This window comes from Drosophila willistoni, chromosome 3R, assembly GCF_018902025.1.
Source record: "Drosophila willistoni isolate 14030-0811.24 chromosome 3R, UCI_dwil_1.1, whole genome shotgun sequence".
Classification (NCBI taxonomy): Eukaryota; Metazoa; Arthropoda; class Insecta; order Diptera; family Drosophilidae; genus Drosophila; species Drosophila willistoni.
Window position 1 is genome coordinate 32,336,424 of NC_061086.1, and position 20,506 is coordinate 32,356,929.

Below are 20,506 nucleotides of genomic sequence, written 5' to 3' on the forward strand. Positions count from 1 at the left end.
GCCATGCCAAGGTGAAGTGAAATATGCCGGAAGTGTTGGCCACATTCAGCACGTACAAGTGGGTGCAGTGCAGTGCACATGCCAAGTGCTCAAGTGGACAGACATCCGCCTCGAGCTTAGGAATCAAATAAAGCCATAAGCCCCCGCCCTCCTTCTTGCTCTCCTGACCAATTCATTAGCCAGCCAAAACCCAAAAGTGCAGCCAATTAAAACGTTACAAATTTTGAATGGACAATCCAGACACTTGAATTCCTTTTCCATGCACCTCATGTGATTAGCTCATTAAGGGCCGATTTTGGTGTAAAAGTGGATGGATGGATGGATGAATGAATAGATGAACTTGGTGTCTATTAGGTGCATACAGAGAAAGATATATGTGAATTAACTTATTCATAACTCTGTTAGTCTTGAAAACCAAAGAAATCATCCCATAACTCGCAGATACACTTAAAGAAAATGCTATTAAGTTTTTTTATAGATAAAAGTTTATAATCCATTTCAAAAAATTATAGTTATCTCTTAATAGACAAAAGATATGTTAAAGTTCTTTAACTCATCTCTTAGAAATATTTAGTAGATTATTTTAAAAGGTTTAGTATAACAATTCATCACCTTGTTCCATATGAATCAATCATACTTATTTCAATTTTGTTGTTCTGCGAGTGTAAATCAAGTAACAGGCACTATATATTTGTATGTCCCGTGCATGGCCGACTAATTGGAAGTCCAATAAAAATGTCGGATCTACTGGCAGTCTGCCAGAAAAGCAAGTCGAGTGCAAATCCCACTAATGACTTTCCGTGAGTCCGAGGCGGACTTAACTCAGCTCCAGCTCCACACTAAAATGCAAGGCAATTGTGCATGACGAATGTGGCATGAGAATAGGCCGGCAATAGGCAAGGGGCAAGGGGGCTGCTACTCCTTCTGATCCCGTTTCTAGTTGAGCCGACGAAACCTGGCCTAGCCCAGCCCAGCCCGGCTGTTTATGACTGCCATTTGCGGTAACTGTGTGTGGCTGCCCATTTGGTTTACTATACGAACGAACTTTCTTGTTCTGCCACCGGACTGAGCAGCAGACTCAAGCCTCGAGAAACCTCTCTGACAAGTTCGTGTGGCCAGTGGAAACTATTAGCTAGAAAAAGTAAGGTTTTTTTTTTGTTTTTTTTTTGGTTTAGTTTTATTTTGGGCGTCGGCGCATTTTATGGCTGCTCAAGGGTCTTGGCGTTTTTAATTTGTGAAACAAATGAAAGTTTTTTACAACCTTTTTATGGTTCACTGTTCATTATTAGCAGTCATCCACCACCGTCTTCTATGTTTTGTAGTATGTAGTTGCTTTTTGTTTCTTTCCTGTTTATTTTTACTTGTTTTGTTTTGGTTTTGTGTAATATTTTTGGACATCCTTATGCCTACTTTTATGTTCGCCCAAAAAATACTCGCATGATGCCTGCCACCCCCCACATCCAACGAACCGAACCGAACCGAACTGTATTGCCACCAAAAGTCGTACGGATAAGCAGACGGAGAAGGATGCACTTGCCGCTGGACGACCGTCGCCCGCTTTTACCCGTGTGCCCTCCAAGCGTCAGCCCAGACGCGTGATTGATGACTTTTTCAACAGCAATAGAGCGAACGGTGGCGTAGGAGGCGTTACCAACAGCATCCTCAACAGGCCTTTGCCGCAACCTCAGCTTCAGGTCCAGAGTCCGCAGAATCAGTCCCATCATCAGCTGCCGGGGCTGGCCCACATCTCCAACTCGAATGCCAAGTGAGTGCTCCAATGTCCATCATTTGTTTTCATTTCATGCACAAAAGTTTTGACTTAACCAGCCGCCCAACCCCCGCCCCACGCCCCTAGTCCAGCAAACCCAAACCATGTAGGAAACTCGAATTTTTGTTCTTTTCCTACCATTTATATGGTTCTTTGACGTAGTTGTCCTTTTTGGACATTTCCCCTTTTCCCGGAGTGTCTTTTTTTTTGTGTGTGTGTGTTTTTCTTTTCCTTTTTTGTAGTAATAATTTTTAGAGCTGCTGCTGCCTCGCAGGGAAGAGCTCTTATGTACGAACGCTCGTTGGAGTATTTTCCTTTGATCTGTTTTTAATTTTCAACATATTTTTCGGGAGCAACTCTCTGTCTGCATTCAGCATCCAATTGCAATTTTATTTTCCATTTTTCGTTTTGTATGTTTTGTGTCTTTTTTTTCGGGTGTATAGCAGAAAACCTCACTTTATTGTATCGCTTACGTCAATGTGATGGGGAATTCGGAATAGAGAAAGAGCCAAAAACAAAAAAACACAATGCAGGAAAACACTTCATCAACCCGTGTTGGGTTTGACAGGCCGACTCCTTCGCATTGTCCTTGTTCAAGTGCCCCATGGCATGTGCTTTGTGTGTTTAGCCTTTTCTGTTCTTGTGTTCTTGTGTTCTTGTTTCGATTTCGTGTTCAAAATCCATTTAGTTGCCATTTTGAAGGCAGTTACATTGTCTAGACGCAACATTTATTAAATGTTTTATGGTTTTGAACATCAAATTATATAGACAAAATAAAAATCTAGCCATTAGAAGAGCTTTCACTGTTGGCAACGCAACGGATATGTTGTCGAAATGTATTTGAACAGCTTAAACTAAAGTGAATAGAAGGGGGAAATATTGAGTCATGCAAAGAGATTTATTGTCAGATGAGAATAGTCCATGATAATGTTTCTATCCAATAGTTCTGGACATGATGATGATGGGAATCCAACAGAAATTTGTTTTATCGAAAGCGATAATCCAGCTCAAAATCGAAGAACCCAGTGAACGACAAATCCTTGTCGAAAACTGGCCGACAGGCAACTGAAAAACATTAGAAAGAAGGCATTGGGCAAAAATGAAACCACAGAAATGACACAAGATGATATTCAAACTGCTGCTCAAAAAGTCTGTTAAAGAATTTAGTTGCTGCTATTTGTATGGATAAATGTTTGGGTTGAAAAGGCGTAATATCAAGCATGCTTGAAATTGTTACACCACAAAAGTGCATACAGCAATCTGTGCATAAATTATACGCCCAGGAATGAAATAATAGAACAATCCCAAAACGAAGACGCGTCAATGTAATCGCTGGCCAAGCAATTCCTAGGAACAAGCATTTCAGAGTTGGGGGTATGAGCAAATAGCTCACGTCATTTATCATTTGCAAACAAAGAGAAGGCAAAACATCAGGTGAGCACCAGTGGTCAGGACAGAACGAACCGAACTATAGAGTACAATGCACAGGGCAGGTTAGGACAGGGCAGGACAGGACAGGGGGACAAGCCAATCAAGTGGCATCCCCTTTGCCCTTTTTGTGCGGAGACATAAATCACCAGGCACGCCTGCCTGCCAGTTCGCCTGTCTGTTCAGTTTCTGTGGCACGTTCAGGTCTGTGAGTCAATGGCGACGACTCCTGAGAGTACGAAATGATTGCCCGCTGATTGCCGGTGCAGCAATTACTCAATTTTACACACGCGCATTATTTGTCTGTGTCGATCTGTGTTCGAGGGCGATCCTCCACCTCCACCTTTGGCCCTCTTCTCTCTTTGCTTCGTACTCAAACGATGGGACCATGGGATGATGGGATGGGATGGTAAAAAAGAAAACTTTAATCAACATTTATGTTAAACAATTTAAATTTATGGCAAAATAATGCGGGAGCGTTGCAATTGCTGACTGATCCCCTTAACACCCTCCCCTCCTGCTCCTGTCTGCAGCAACTATGACAGTCCCTACCGGTCGACATACAGTATACCGACCAGTCTGGGTGTGCGTCCCTGCCACAGCCAGCAGCAGAACAACAACTCCAGCAGCTACAACAACAATGGAGGCGGCAGCAGCTTACAGACACCTGACTCGCCACGCAGTACACGCAGCGCACCCTGGCCAAGATCGCAGCAGCGTTCACTATTTGGCCACAATCCATCGAGTCCACGTTCGGTTCGCTCGGTCAGCACAGCGGGCGGTGGTCTGCATCATCATCATCATCACCATCATAGCCATGGCCATGGGACCAGCCATCATCCACATCAGCAATCGTCGTCATCGTCGTCGCATCATCATCATCAGCGACAACAACGAGCCAGCTCCTCATCCGCCTCCCATCAGCAGCAACGCTATCGCTCCAGCTCAGTGGAGAGTCATTCGTCAAACGATTCGAGATCCACACGAAGGTGGGTTCACCCAGACGCTGACAGTTCTCCATTCATGCATGCCCCTCTTCTTCCCCTCCACAGACACAAGCAACGTCATCGCAGGACTTCAGATAATGAGAGTGAGCTGTCACGTGGCTCGGGACGTTCTGGCCGCTCGCATCATCGCAAGCATCGGCGTTCACATCGGCACAGGCGAGACTCTGCCGGTGGCTCGGATCATGACAGCACACGTGGACGCAGCTACTCCGGCCATCGCAGCTCGTCCATGCGCAGTGGCAGTGCCGAGCTTATTGACTCGACCACCCAATGGCGCGAGGTTCAACGACGACAGGCGGAGGCCAGTCTCGGTCAGAGTTCTGTTCAGCAAGCAGCCGTATCCAAGAGCAGCATGGTGGCCCGCAGTCTGCACAGTAATGATAGTCATTCGGACACTCACTCCCATCACAAGTCACGAAGGCACCGCAAGAATAAGTGAGTATGCCAACATCTCGTTCTTAGTTTCAGTTAGGTTGAAGTTGCTCCTCATCCCCATCTAGATCCCCATCGGAGTCGCGCAGTCGCATGTGGAACAGCGAACTGGCCAAGCATCTACAATTTGATCTGGTCGACACAGAAGGTATGTCCGAGCAGCAGCTTAGGGAAATCCCTTACACGGTGGTTGAGACCACCACATCGAAACGAACGAACTCCAATCTGAAGATTCATAAGAGCAGCAGCAAGAATAGTGTTGGCGCCAAGAGCACGGGCTCTGGCAACACCATTACCAATGGCAGCGGTTCAGCGAGCACTGGACAGGCCAGGAATCGTGTCGATCGGATTAGGGGGTAAGTTAGAAGAAGGAGGAGGTGGAGGAGTGGTCATTGGTAGACTTACTCTTAATCTTAATCGCATGGCAGACTCTACTACCAAAGCTCTCATCCGAATGATAGCAACAATGGTGGACCTGGCACTGGCACTGGCAGTGGCAGTGCAGGAAGTGCACCCAAAAATGGTTCAATTCGGTCGGCCAGCACCATATCATCTCGGGAATGTGAACGAAACAGTGGACTGGTGAGGTAAGTTCATGGGGATAGTTCAAATAAAAGATCTTGTGGAGACTATATATGCATTTTTCGTTTGCCAGAATGATGTCAAGCATGAGTATGGGTGATTTTATCTCACCCACTGGCTCAAATCTGAGTCCATTGGAGAACTCAGCGTTACGTGTATCGCATGAGCACACTGATTCGGGTCTGGGTGCTGATCAGGATTATGCCTATTCGTCGGAAAGGTAAGTAGGCAAGATCATTCATTCATTATGATTCTGATTCTGGGAATGCCCAATAGATCCAGTGATAGTACACGCTATGGCACTAACAAATCCTCAGGAGCTTCGAGTGGTTCGCATACGCGCAAGTCCGCGGGAAGTGCCGCCAATGGAGCCGGTGGCAGTGGCAATGGTGGCTACAATAGCCTCATGCAACAGACTGTGAGTAATCAGCAGCAGAATCAACAACGTTCCCTATTCGCACAGCAACAACGCCAACAACAACAACAACAACAACAACCACACCACCCGAAGACCAATTATAAATACGCATCCTCGTCCACTAATCCCACAATAATAAACAACAACAATTCGGGCCTAGCTCCAGTGCACAGCAGTGCCTCATCCTCATCCTCCACTAACAATCCAACTAATCCCACACAATCGCCGGCCGCTGGCAATCGCCTGCTCAATTATACAACCTTTGAGAATAACCAATACAAGTTCAGTTTGAACAATGCCCTGGGCAAAGGCTCAGCCAGTGGCAGTAGCAGCAATCTTACGGGTAATGGTGCTAATGGTGGTGGTGCTTTCAGTAGACAACGCAGCTTTGTGGAGTGGCCCAGCAATCCGGCTGCTCCTTATTATTACCAGGGTCCCTCTTCAGCAGCGGCACATGTAAAGAGGCGCGATGCCAAATCGGATATTGGTGTGCCCACGCGTCGACTTTCGGGCCAGAGTTTGACCAAGACGCAGCTCCTCACTGGTGGCAATCTTTCTAGTGGTGGTAATGGTGGTGGTAGTCTGGGGGGTGGGGCCCAGTTGGCCAATGCTAGCGGCTGCTATCCCCTGCACTATGCCAGCAGTAATGTAACTGGCTATCATCGAGCTTTGGGTCAACGATCGGGAATGGGTGTATCATCAACTGCAGGAGGAGGAGGAGGCGGCTTTAGCGGCAGTTATGGCTTACAGCCAGCCAAATCTGATCTCTTCTTGTCCTACATTCATGGCGGTGAATATGAACGACCCTACATTTACAACTACAAGATGCCGCAGATGCCATCAGGCAGTGGCAATGGCAGTGGCAATGGATCACCCAAGAGGCAGCAGCAGCAACAGCCGCCAACTGCTACCGCGTATCACATCTCTGGCTGCCAAACAGCCGATCCCCCACCATTATATGGCGGCTCAGCTCCCGCCAATGATGTCATGTACTATCAGTTTGACAAAGGAGCCGCCGTCAGTGGTGGCGTTGGTGGTGCTGCTGGTGGTGGTGGCCAAGGCAATGCTGCAGCAACAGCAACTACAGTGACGCCGCCCATTGTAAAACAGCCACAGTCGGTGGCTGGCGGGCCATTAGTCTATCTGCAACATGGCCAGAATGTTGCGCCATCCAATGTCACCTCAACCCAGCAAACTGTGAGTAAGATTTAGGATTCGATGTCCGCATGTTGCGTATGTAAAAACCTGTCGCATGTTTGTATCTCCGTTCTTTGTGTCTCGTTGTTCCACTACTTGTTTTGTGTTTTTTTGTTTTTTGTTACCCGCATGTTCCCCGAGTTTTGTTGTGTTCTTTTTGTTTGCATCGTCTTTCTCGTTGTGTGTCAAGTTGCCGCATCTCACTTTAATTGAATCCGTATTTTATTGGCATTATCGTATATACGACCCAAGCACTTAGTTGAATGTATCTGTAATGTTTCCCCTTCCCGTCCCTTAAAACATCACCCCTCTCTCTCTCTCTCTCTCACTCTCTCTGTCTGCATGCATTGGACAACATGACGTATACTTTATTCTCTAGCATAGAGAAAAAATTAAGAGATAAAGAAAATTTTTTTGTTGTTGTTATTAATATTATATTAACCAATGCCAGACAAGGCATTATACTATATATATATCTGTATAGTATTAGCATGTAGTATATACTTTTTTTTTAGTTTGTAATAAGTAACTAAAGCTTTTATGTTGATTATTTTGTAAGACTCCATGTAAACATGTGTTTAAAGTGAAGTCTATATAATGTGCTCCTGTTTCATGTCCCTGTCTGCCCTTGCCTCAATTCAATTCCTTTCCTACCACTCTCGACTTTGTAACATGCACACTTATCTTTTGGCATGCACACACTTCTCTTTTGTCTGTATGAGTATGTGTGTGTGTGTGTGCATGCGGGTTATCAAAGAGCAACTGTAGAATGTCTGCAAATAAACTTGCCGCTATCTGAGTTCTATGTCTCTGTAGCCATAGACTAAAATTTAATTAAATTTAATTTTATGAGTCGAGGCATCTCGTGGGGAATTTCAAAATTAAAAACAAAAAAGCACTCATTTAACGAGATCTTGCTGAAATACTTGTCTATAATGCAATAATCTAGATCTTCTTCTTTTTTCTAATTTGTTTTATGGCCATACACCTTGTTAAGTCTCTTATTCCTAAAGTAAAATGGAAGAAATAATTCCTAGTTAGCTTTCTGTCAATCCTGTGGCACAAATGAAAGACAATGAAGCATGGGATACAAAATATATTTCTATAAATTAATATTTATATATAGTCTAGTATTGACTTGACCATTTCAAGTTTATTTCGTCTACTTTATTAGGAGTTTATACATTACAAAAAATGAATTATAATAATTTGTATAGAGACCATCATTCTTTGGTTTTATTAGACTTATATTTGAAATTTTCTTGTCAGATTCATTTTAAGATGTGCCCACAAAGAAATAAGTTCTCATTTCACTTTAAGTTTGCTCAGTTTAGTCTTACTATATGGGCCCAAAAGAATTTTTGAAGCAAAAACTTTGCTCAATTTCACGCATGCCTAATTAACAACTAAAATATGCCAACTAATTTTTGTTTAGCACACAAATAAATTGCCCAAAAAGCAAAAAAAAAAGGCAATAAAGACCAAGACAAAGGAAGAACCCAAAGACTGGAGGAGTAAATGGAGAAGAGAAAGCAAGAAGAAAGAACAATAAAACAGAATAAATAATAAGCAACTATTTGCGCTACATTATCCCAGTTTATATAACCGACAAGCTAGACATAGAGTGAAACGAACACATACATACATACATACATATGTAGAAAGGAAGGGAGAGGGTAAAAATAAAACTTTGCTTCGCCCAAGCAAATAATTTCAACTAAAGTTGATGGCACAAATTTCGCAAAAATACTTACAATTCTAAAATAAATTTTGTGCTACGAAAACTCGACCCAGTCACATGTATTCCCTACACATGCTCGACAAGATACACATACAATAAGTATGTGTGTGTGTGTGTTTGTGTCACAAATGGCCTCCAGAGCACATAGAAACATTCTCCAAATGTTTGGCATAATTTTGGTATAAAATAAATTTTGCAAAATTGTTTTCCTAAGCTCGAAAGCAGCTTAGTTGAGCAGCAAGCAGAGGCAGAGACAGATACTGAGACTGAGACTGAAGCAGAGACATTGCCTGGGCAACAGCAAAGGAAAGGACATCAAATAAAACAAGCAAATCAAAAATTATGACAGCACAGCAAGGGGCAAGAAAACATGAAGAAACTGGATACCAGAAAGGACACTGAGGCCAGGCCAAAAGTGGCAAAGTGTGCAGCCAGCGGCTAAAAGACAAATGCCAATGCTGACAACAGTCAAACGTTGCGCCATGTAAAAAGGTAGTGGGGAAGGGGATCGGAGGGGGCGTGTTCTAGCATTTGTGGCATGTCCTCGCCAAAAGCAGTTAAGTCAATAAATTTACTGATTTAATGTGGCAAAAGTTTCGATTGTTTTTGTTGTTTCTTGTCCTGTCTTGTCTCTGGTCTGTTGTCTTAAGGGTTAGGCGACAAAGTATCCCAAGATGTTGCCCAGTCCAAAATGTCCGCAGTTGTTATTGTAACAATTGTTGTTGTTGTCGCCCCACACACACAGGAAAACAATAACAAATGCTAGATTAAACCAATTGGTAAACAATAAAAAGAGTAAGCTTATTGAACTTTTAGCGGAAATGAAATCTTCATACCCGATATTGATATTATCAATTTGATCTAATAGTTTGTAATCAGAAATTACCTGCTTTATAGCCATGATTTATCAACTAACTGTCTGATTTTCTATTCAAACGAAAACTTCTATATTCTCTTAACAGTTTTGCATATATGTTTGGAAATTTAAGTTGCATCATTTAATAGGATTATCTTTTCAAATGGACTATCGAAAACTAATTTTATTCAATTTGAAAAGCAAAATACTACAAAGAAAACAAAATGATGATTGATAATCTCTCTCTTTGCAACATTCCATTTCCATTAGAATTTAAATGGCATTTAAATTTAAATTTGCACAATGCCAGATGCATTGTGCAATGGCCTTAACAATCATTTTATTATATGCATAAAACAAAACCAAAAACTTTGCCTATTGATTTATGAACATAAAACATTTTTCCAACTCAAATAGTGTAGAAAAAAAATGCTTTTGTTTTAAAAGCGTTGTTTTTTTTTTTTTGTTTTGTTTTTGTGTTCACATTGAATAGCGTGTATGATTTAATTATGCAGGATGTCGACAATTTGGCAAGAGGTAACACGAGCAGGGGGTGGAGTGGGGTGGGGGGTGCGCCACAAAGAATACAAAATATATATTTTTGTATTTTTATTGCCTCTAAGCTAGTCTTTTGTCTCTCAACCCTCAGGCATATGTCGGTTTTAATATTCATATAACCATTATTTTTTTCTATTTTATTTTAAATGAAATGTTTTATGCATGACCAGGAGAAATCCCTTTCAAAGGATGGTTGATAAAGTTAGTTGAAAAATAATAAAAAAAAAAAAACAAAGTCTGGTAGCTAACAATTACAGCACTGACATTGAATGTGTTTGTGTGTGTGTGTGTGTGTATGGGTGTGTTAATGATGAAAGAGGCGTTTGACACTCGCCAACATTTTGCCAGACAATTTGATGCATTAGCTTTCAAATGGGCGTGTTTGTCCAAAGGACTCTGAGTATATGCCCAATTAACAATCACACACACACACACACTAACTGACACACACACACACCCAAAAGCGCTAAAGAAAATTAATTAAATTCTTGCAGGCAACCAAAATGTGTGAGGGCTTCTTCTTTGACTTGCCTTTCAATGTTTATTTAAGCAATATTGTACGTGTTTCCATTAGGCAACAATTCAAAGTTCATTATCAGAAGTGGGAGACGACTTCCCCTCGGCAGATAACCCCAAGACAACAAATACAATTTTCAAGTTGAATGCAATTTTAATTAATAGAAAATCTAAACAAAGTTTTTGTAAGACATCCCACATCCATCTTCATTCCCTCTCTCTTAACTTGTAGACAGGAGAACTTGTTGTCTGTTTGCTGCAAAAATCATATACACACAAAAACAGAGTTGGTCTATTCAAAGAATTTCCTACACAGACATGTGTGTGTGTGTGTGTGTGTGTGTGAAATATATCTTTTTGGTATGCGCACCTTTTCTGATTTCATTTACAAATGAACATGTCCATTTCACTAACTATATGAGACATGGGGATCACTTTGTTTGTCTGTTTGCTTAATACCTACACAAACACAAATACACACACACACACACACACACACACAGGTAAGGATACACAGGATGTCTGTGAGAGACTTTTGCTTTCAGAACTCAATCATAATGGCAAACGTGTCTCTGGCCAAATTGAATGAGCTTTTAAGTGTATTGAAAAGTTTCGAGAGATTTCGAAGGGGGGCGTTCCCATTCATCCCCCCCGATGTATCGCTAAGAGAGGAGGGGGCAGTTGGTTATTTTATTATTAACTAATATTTGTGACTAATATATTGTTGTACTTTATGTGATAACCAAATGAACGGCATTCCAGATTCGCATAGAAGGGTTAACTAACCAGCATTGTAGGTATAAACCAAGCTAAAAGCTTACCGAATGCAATCAAGAGCAAACCGCAGGGTGAATCGACCTCACCTGGTCTCTGTGCGCGCGTTTAATTTGGTTTGGCCAACTGTTTAGCCGGAGGCTCTCAGTGGCTTTGTTAGAGCAATCAGGCGAGCTTTTGTTACCAATTTTTATACCCTTGCAAAAAGGGTATATTAATTTTGGTCAAAAGTGTGCAACGCATAGAAGGAAGCATCTCCGACCATATAAAGTATATATATTCTTGATCAGCACGACGAGACGAGTTCAAATAGCCATGTCCGTCCGTCCGTCCGTCCGTCCGTCCGTCCGTCCGTCCGTCCGTCCGTCCGTCCGTCCGTCTGGATCAACGCAAACTCCTCCTAGACCTTAAGAGCTACAGAGTGGAAATTTTGCATGTAGGCTTGTATACACTGCAGGCGTTGTATATCTCGGATTCAGCCGGATCGGATCACTATATCATATAGCTCCCATACAAATGGCAAAGTCACGAACAGTGACTTTTCTTAATAACTTCGTTATTTTCTGAGCTATTGTCGTGAATTTTAATATTGGTGAGTTAATTACACATATAAACGACTATGCCAAATTTGATCAAGATCGGGTGACTATATCATATAGCTCCCATAGGAACGATCTTTCGAAAACAGTGACTTTGGTGAATAACTTCGTTACTTTTGACGCGATTGCTTTCAAATTAAACATTTGTTAGTTTAATATATCTGTTAATGATTGTGCCAAATTTGATAAGGATCGGGTAACTATATCATATAGCTCCCATAGGAACGATCGGTGGAAAACAGTGACTTTGATCAATAACTCCGTTATTTCCTATGTAGGCCGTTCTTTCGCAAACATTAGCCTTTTTAGCTTAAACGTTTTTCCACTTTTGATGGCTATAGGTAAGGAAAGAGTTACCAAAAATGTTGCAAGGGTATACAAACTTTGACGCGGTCGAAGTTAGCCCCGGCCCTCTGGTTCTACTCCAACCCTCTCTCCCCACCCCTCTCCACCCTCTCTGTAAACCAACCGTGCGCCATTGTTATTTCAGTTTCTCATTTTGTATTTTGTTTTGTTTATTGATGAAATTGGAGTGCATATTTTGCGCTGCTTTTTTTGCATTGTATGTAATTAAAATGTAAAAGTTTGTGCCCTTTGGACTAAAATGATAAATTTTGTATGCGTAAACCAAAAAAGAAAACAAAAAGAAGGAGGTAGTCATTCACATTTGAGCTGATTTTATGAAAGCTAAATTAATTAAAACTGGCATTGAACAATTTGCTGATGACGGTCGTTCGGCCATAAAGTAAATATGTATATGTATATGTTTATGTTTTCACAATTGAAATATTATTTACATAGCAAATAGTCAATAAAATTTTAATAGAGAGCCCCCCGCCGCATGTCTCCTGCCTGCATATTTCAATTTGTTTTTATGTTTGTGTTAAATTAGCAATAAAATAATATTTGTGTTAAACCAAAAACAACAACTTAGTGAAGTAAATGCATGTGGAATTGTGCCTAGAGCAAATTTCAATTAGACCCTCGCAAATCCTGCAAGAAATCTAAACCATTATTATATTTTCGCCACACCCAACCCCCAAAAAAAAACCAAAAAAAATACACTCGAAATTCCCCAACTCGAAATCGAATTGAAACAAACCAACATAATGGACACCACTTAGATGCACTGCCAAGCGTCCCAGTCGGGCAGCGAGGAGGATGAGGCCATGATTGTATTGGAAGCCATGCAACAGGATGCACAAACAACTAATGACGAAGCCGACGAAGATTCTGATGAGGAGGCTGCCGAGGCAGAGGACATGTTTGATGCCGATGCACCTTTGATGTCACCCACTGGCAGTAACAATAGCAGCAGCAACAACAACAACAACAACAGCAGCAGCAGCAACCACAACCACAATAATGGAAGTCATCGTACAGCAGCTCCTCTCAACAATATTAATCTCGATAATTGCAATGCGAATGTTGTCTATTGCGGTCAGCAAGTACAACCAATTACCGCAGCCAACCAAACGTTAAATTGTCCCACACTGAATGCAAATACCAATACCAATACCAATACAAATACCAATAGCAATAGCAATAGCAATACAAATACCAATTGCAATTCCAATGCAAATGTCAATGCACCACCACCAAATAGTGACCCTCAATGTAACAACCCAACACCACCTGCAACAGCAGCCGTAGCAGCAACTGCAATGAATTTGCACTCGAATTTGCAACAAAATCCAAACATTTCCTCCAGCTTAGAGATAATCCTATCGCCAATTATCCAAAGTAGTCGACGGTAAGTTTTCGTTTTTCCTTTGATGATTTTCTTTAACCATCCCTTCAAGTTTTGCGTTTTACTGTAATGTGTGGCTAACACGAAAAGAGATTGTATTGACAACCTTTGACCTTTTGCATGCAACTACCATCAATAAGTGCCGAAAATGACGAGTGTCTTGAAATATCTGTACTTACCATAATTAGTTTGTGATTGCAGTTTATTTCTTTACCCAATTTGAATGTGAGACCCTTTAAAATGTTTCCAATATGAGTTTAGTTTCAAGTTGTCAAGCGATGATGGATAATTGTTGAAAATATTCGATTATTAAATAGATTAGCAATCAAAACAATTGAGAAATGTGAACTTTTTGTAGTCAGTTAAATATGTTAAATTTGTTAGACTTTGCTATAAAACTTTGTGTGATAAAGTCGTCATTCTAAAAGTCTTTAAAAATCATTGAAATATATATTTAATTAATTTAAATTAGTTATAAGTCTTATTTATTAACACAATATTTATGCAAAAGACAAAACGGTTTTCTTTCTAAACATTTCGTTTGTTTCTTTTTTTTTGTTTGTTTTGTTTTTGTTAAATTTCTACCCTTGAATTGGCTTTAAAAACAGCCCAAAACAAAACCGTATGAAAACATTATAAATTATGTATTAATGCGCCCGTTAGGCCTACGCTTTTGTCGATGGTAATGGTGGTGGTGGTGTCTTGTCTCTATGGGACTACCAGCATCCCCCAACCACATCTCCATCTCTACATTCTCTTTCTCATCATACGAAAAACCTATAAGCTTTTGGCCTTTTGCTCCCCGTTTCGCCATTGCCAAAGTCAAAGCACTTTGCCAGCTGCCAATTTTCAATTGCCTTGAAGCAAACTGGGGAACAACAATGGGGCACAGCGACAGCGATAACAATTGAAAGAAGGAAGACGTTGGCATCAATGATGGTTTGTCGAGGGCCAAAACATTCGTTTTCATTTCAATTTCACTTTGGCGCTTGCTTTCATTTTGGATTTACATTTGATTTGGCTGCGTCGCGCTGTTTGTTTTATTTGCTTTTGCAGTGTGTTGTCTTCGTTGCCTTCCGCCTTTCTACACCTTCTCCAACCCCTGATTGTTTTTTTTTTTTGTTTCTTTTTGTGTCTAGCACCACATCCCCTTGTAAGTTGTTCTCATTTGCGTTTTGTCGTTTTTTCGCTTGGCAAGGCAGAAAACACACAAATATTTATGTAAGCAGGCAAAGACAAAAAACGAATGGTACTCAGGAAATTCGACAGCCTATTTATAAATGAATAGGTTAATGTCATCAGAGGGAGGGTGGGTGGTGTGGTGAGTCTTGTTTATGAGTAAAAGTTCAGGCAAATTGACTTTAAACATGTCAATTGAAACGCAAATTTCATTTCCATTCCCCACAACGGCCCTGAGAAGTATGCTATACATTTTTGCCCAGGCACAAAAATATAACTCATACGCAGCATTGCACACAGCCATTGGAGCAACAAAATGACAATTTCACAACAAATTAACTACCCAGCCAGGCGAACTGGGCACCCCCAAAACTCTTATTCACATTTACACTCACAGGCACAACAATTTATGTATGTTTGTATGTATACAAAAGGCATTGCAAGTAAATGACCTTCAAACCCGATAAGCGAAAACAAAACAAGCGAAAGTGCCAAAAAAAAGAAGAAAAACATACATAATTTTCATTTCACACAAAGACAAAAAAGGCAAAAACCCATTCAACCCACACATACTTACACATACACACACACATATAGATGAAAATATGATGGGTGAAAACACACAACAAAAGCAAAAGCATTAAAATATACGAGTACAAGCTTTACCAGAAAAAGAGAGAGAGAGCAAATGATATTCCTCTTGGGTCTATGTCAATGTCTTTGTCTATGTGGGAGGAGCTCCCAAACATAAATACGAATTTCAACAAAAAAAAAGTAAGAATAATATGCGATGAAGGCAAAAAAGGCAAACCAAACAATTTGGTATAGTCGAAATATTTTTTGTTACCTTTTTTGGGTCTGTGAGAAAACACAACTGAAAACGTTTGAATATGATGTAATGTATGATCATAGTTAGAATGAAGTGCAGATACTCTTTATAGAATTCAGATCAAGTAAACTTTCAGTTGAAGAGGGAAAAAGGAACTTAGAGATCAGTGTTTCTTTTTTTTTAAACACCTATCGCACAGTCTCATTTTAAACTCACATTTGAAGAGAGTTCACTGAAGAGCTTTATGTTTAAATAAAGGTGTTTACTTACCCTTATATATGTACATATATAGAAGTAGTTTCGTCTGTCCTTTGGTTGTTTTCGTTCATTGTAAGCCTATCGCGACTTGTGTCCTAGGCCACACGCAAAAGCAGAAGGAAGCAAAAAAAAGGGCACCAAACAAACAAATGGGGCCACCAGAAACTTTACGCATTTCTTCGTTTTTTTTTGTTTCTTTTTTTTTTTGGCTTTGTCCCAACAGCCGGTAAAAGGCAACAACAACAACGACAAAAAAAGTGCTGAAAATGTTGAAAGTGCCTTTGGCGGTCGTAAATTTGACGCACATTTTTAGCAAGGCAAAAAGATAAGCTTATGGAATGGATATATAAAAACTCAACTTCGGCACGTTGACATTATGTGCCTAGAGTTTTATTTTTGCTGCTCTCTTGTTTTTGGTTATGATTAAATTAAGTAATTATTGGCATAGTGGCGCCAAAACAAATGCCACATAAATTCAATTTGCGAAAAAGAAGAGCAAATATATGAAATTTATTGGTTGAATTCAAGTTTTCTCATAATTTAAGTATATTTTTTACGAGTTTTTTTTTCTTTTTATATTTTTTATGCGTTATACGCAATGTAGTTAATAGAACAAACTAACAAGCCTTACTCACACACACACACACATACACTCATACTCACATGCTCATATACATATACTCATTGAAACGCACTTTAAAACTTTAAAAAACAAAAAACAGTACCAGAAACCAAATCAACAAACAAACTTTTTCTAACATATGCAAATATTTTTTCGCTTTTCTCTTCCAACTTTTTGTTTTTCTCTTTTTTTGTTCTTGTTCTTGTTCTTGTTCTCATGCCAAATGGAATTGCAAAACTGAAACTACAACTACTGCAACAACAACTATTCAGAGCGCAATTGTAAGCGAAATGAGCACAGAATTGTGAGAATTAGCTAAATTTAATTTGCAATAGCCAAAGCTCGTCCACAACCCAGTAACAGATGCCTCTAATCCACCTCCAACTGCATTCTGCAAACTTTGGCTGCAGCAGCAACATCAACAACATCAACAACAGCAACAACAACAGCAGCAGCAGCAGCAGCAACTCTTTGAACAACAACAGGCTTGGTTGTAGTAACTAACCAACACACAGTACATTTAAGTGAAAAGTTAAATGGAAACTATACACGCACACACACACACACACATGCGGGCTTTAGCACAAAAGTATGCTAAGCAATTGCAGCAGCAGCAGCAGCAGCAGCAACATCAACAACAATAAACAACATTTAAAAGCCGCCGGGGCAAAAAAGTTTTGTGGGTATGTGGAAAAGTTTAAGAGAGAAAACTCAACAATGTTGCGGGTTCTTGTCGTATTTGCAAATTAAATGCACATTATGCCAACTTGTAAATAGATATATAAGTAGCTCATGGATATCTTGTACATATATAATTGCATACAAAGCACACTTATGTATATATACATACATACATACATAGAAATGTGTCTAAGTTAGTTTGAATATTTGTTTTTATAAACAACTAATTAGCCGAGCGAAAGCCGCAACGAATAAACAGAAAAAAAAAACACAAAATGTTAGCTCCTAAGAATGCGAATAATCAAAAAGCCAAAAAAGCTAATGTATCTCACAGATAAACAACAATAGCAGCAGCAGCAAGCAGCATCAAATAAGACCAACAATGGGGGCAAAAATAAATTGTGCGTTAATGATAAGCGGCAAGCATTTTAGCGGCATGAAAATTTATTAAAATATGCGCCCACAACAGACAACAGAGAAGGAAAGCAAGCGAATAAGGAAAACCAAAAACGAAACGGAAACGAAGACGGAAAAAATTGTAGTCTAGCGCCCAAAAGCAGACAACACACAACAAAAATATTTATGCCTGCCACACACACACACGCACACGCACGCTCTCACACAAAGCCAAGGACACACACTAAGAAAACGTTAGCGATAAATATAAAATTTTATTGTTATGCGTGATGTGGCTCTGTGTATGTGTGAGTGTGTGTGTGTGCAGCCAGCAAGTAAATTAAATATACGTTTTTATTAACTACTAAGAACCAATTTGATACGCAATTTAAATAATGCCCCCATCTAAACAGAAGTAAAAGCAAAAAAACACAAAGCACAACAAAATGAAAATAAGCAAAAAAAAATTATGTAAAATTCAATTTTACTGCAAAAGCAAAGCCAAATAAATATAGTAGCCTATGTTATTTAAATTTATATATATTTACATATATGTACGTTTATCACATACATGTATATAAACATTTATGTATATGTATGTGTGTCTGTATATATTTATTTAAATACGCAACTATAAAAACAAACTACTTACTTACTTATGCCAACAACGTCCAGCAAATTTCAATAATAATTATTTATGTAAGACTTAAATAAACACACATACATACATACATATAAACGAACACACAAACAAACACAGACACACATATTGACCATATAGAAATTATGGTAAGCCCAAATTAGTTTAATCATTTGCAACTAATTTAAGCTTGAACTAACTTACATTTGTAAATATTATTTACCCAACTATGACTTCCTTCTTTTGGCAGCAAAGATTTCAATAAACTAAAAATAATTGTATACATTTTCATAAATACATACATAAATATTAACAATATAAATGTATTCATTATTGCGTGTGTGTGTTTTTGTCAAATTTCGAGCAATTTTTAATTGTGAAAGATTGTGTAAGACGATCGACAATTTTACAAAACAAAACAAAAAACGCATATTTATTGCATTAATATTTGATGTAAACAAAATAGATGAAATATGCAAGTAAAAAATAAACAAAAAAAAAAAACAAAAAGTATAACTTAAATAAAATATAAATGTCTCTAACAAGATTTTACAATGAGTGTGTCACTTTTATATATCTGCAAATAAAGAAAAAACAAAAAAAAAACAACAGTTTTATACAAAAACAAACAAAAGAAACCGAAATTATTATGAGTGACTAGGGATTGAGGGTGACAGTGTCAGTGTGGTGGGTTGGTGGGTTGGTGGGTTGCTGGGTGGTTGCCTCAAGGGCCACTTCACTTTTGTGGGACAAAAAAAAAAATATAATACAAAAGCCAACTCCGAGTCCGATAACCAAGTGGACGATAAGCGGCAAAACAAAAGCGACAAAGCAGCAGCCAAAGTTTACAAGTTGAAGCCAAGAACTTGAGCTTGGGGCTGAGACAAATTAGTCAAGTTACAGCAAGAATGGCAAAGAATCCTCTTTAGAGTTATGAATGACCATAACCACAACCACACAAGTGCCAAGATAATGGCATCGACTTGTGTGATAAGGACAACAAAGTAACATCATTTTACAGAGAACAATAAAAAAACAGAAATAGATTTTAATTTAAATTAATTGTGTGTCTCAATAGTTTGCTCAAAATAAACTCAATTTACTCGGTCAATCAACTTTAGTTGGGCTAAAGAATTAAATGTTTGAAATTTTTAACTAGAATTTAAAACGTAGAGAAATTTAAGAATTTTATTATAACATATTTTCAGCATACTTCTTTTGTTTATAAGAAAATCAATTATATCAAAATCTATAATTTAAGGCTTCTTTCGATTTGATGGATTTTTTAGCAGTAAGAAAAAACTATTTATTAACTCATCAAAAAGAAGAATAAGAAGAAAATTTAACATAGAAAGTGAACTCCGATTGGTAAGTACTAGTAGACATTTTTTAATGACAAATTATCCACCAAAGGAAAAAATATGCGTAAGTAGGGTAGTTTAAGATAAAAGAAGAGAAGACCGAGCCTCAATTTCTATGAGCCACCAGAAAAGCTTCCTTGATGCTAACTGGAATTCTTTGTCTCTGATCCATAGGGATGTATCAAATCTTTTATTTTCAACAGTTAAGCTTTTTGATTGTATTGACTTATTATTTGCTCTTCTCAGTATGTGGTAAAAAATAGGTATGCCGTAACTGTCTTTTATGAATCCTCTTTTATCTAGAAGTAGGAATGTTTCCCGTTACATATTGCTTGGTCTAAGTAGAGATCATCTTCATAGAATGGAGTTTTAATAAGATCCCCAGACAGCGGCAAATGTGCCTCCTAATTAGACAAATTATCCACCACTTTGGGCTCAGAAATTGAGGTCCTTTCATTGTTTTTCTCTAAGCTTTTCTTTTAACTTTAGCTTTTATACTACTGATCTTAATTCTATATTCCCTTCACTCAGAAGGTCTCTTGTCTTCCGATCAAAATCTTATAATATGAGATTTTTCTGTCAGGGACCACACTGTGGGTCTTAAATTTCTATACCGATCTTTCATTTCCAAAATATACGAATTACCCCATTAAAATAATGAAATAGATCAGCCACTGGTTTTCAGAGGAATATGAAACATATAAACTAATTAGTTGTCTATAAAGGTAAACCAAAACTTTTCAAATGAAGATTTCGAGTTATGCGGCTAGGGGATTCCAATCAATATATCTAAAAGTGTAAATTAATTTTTTAACAAAATATTTAGTGCAAGTCACAGCTGGCTTTGGCAGCATCGCACAGAGATTTCCAAAATTGAAAAAACTACAACAAAAAAAAGGGGCAAAAATATATAT

General features: G+C 39.0%; 1 protein-coding gene across 4 annotated transcripts in view; it reads left to right on the forward strand.

Annotated features, from left to right (window-relative positions):
- LOC6649871 (band 4.1-like protein 4) overlaps positions 1-16,922 on the forward strand; it is a 36,479-nt gene extending 19,557 nt beyond the window's left edge. The window contains exons 8-16 of one of the 4 annotated variants that reach the window (XM_023179774.2): positions 1,502-1,765; positions 3,730-4,185; positions 4,249-4,638; positions 4,704-4,991; positions 5,064-5,222; positions 5,291-5,437; positions 5,494-6,832; positions 13,001-13,629; positions 16,787-16,922. In XM_023179774.2, coding sequence (XP_023035542.2) covers positions 1,502-1,765; positions 3,730-4,185; positions 4,249-4,638; positions 4,704-4,991; positions 5,064-5,222; positions 5,291-5,437; positions 5,494-6,832; positions 13,001-13,629; positions 16,787-16,799 — 3,685 coding nt within the window. In that variant the 3' untranslated portion in view covers positions 16,800-16,922. The remainder of the gene's footprint in view (positions 1-1,501; positions 1,766-3,729; positions 4,186-4,248; positions 4,639-4,703; positions 4,992-5,063; positions 5,223-5,290; positions 5,438-5,493; positions 6,833-13,000; positions 13,630-16,786) is intronic. The other 3 variants (XM_047009268.1, XM_047009269.1, XM_047009270.1) reach the window with 3 other exon arrangements.
- The last annotated feature ends 3,584 nt before the right edge of the window (positions 16,923-20,506 follow it).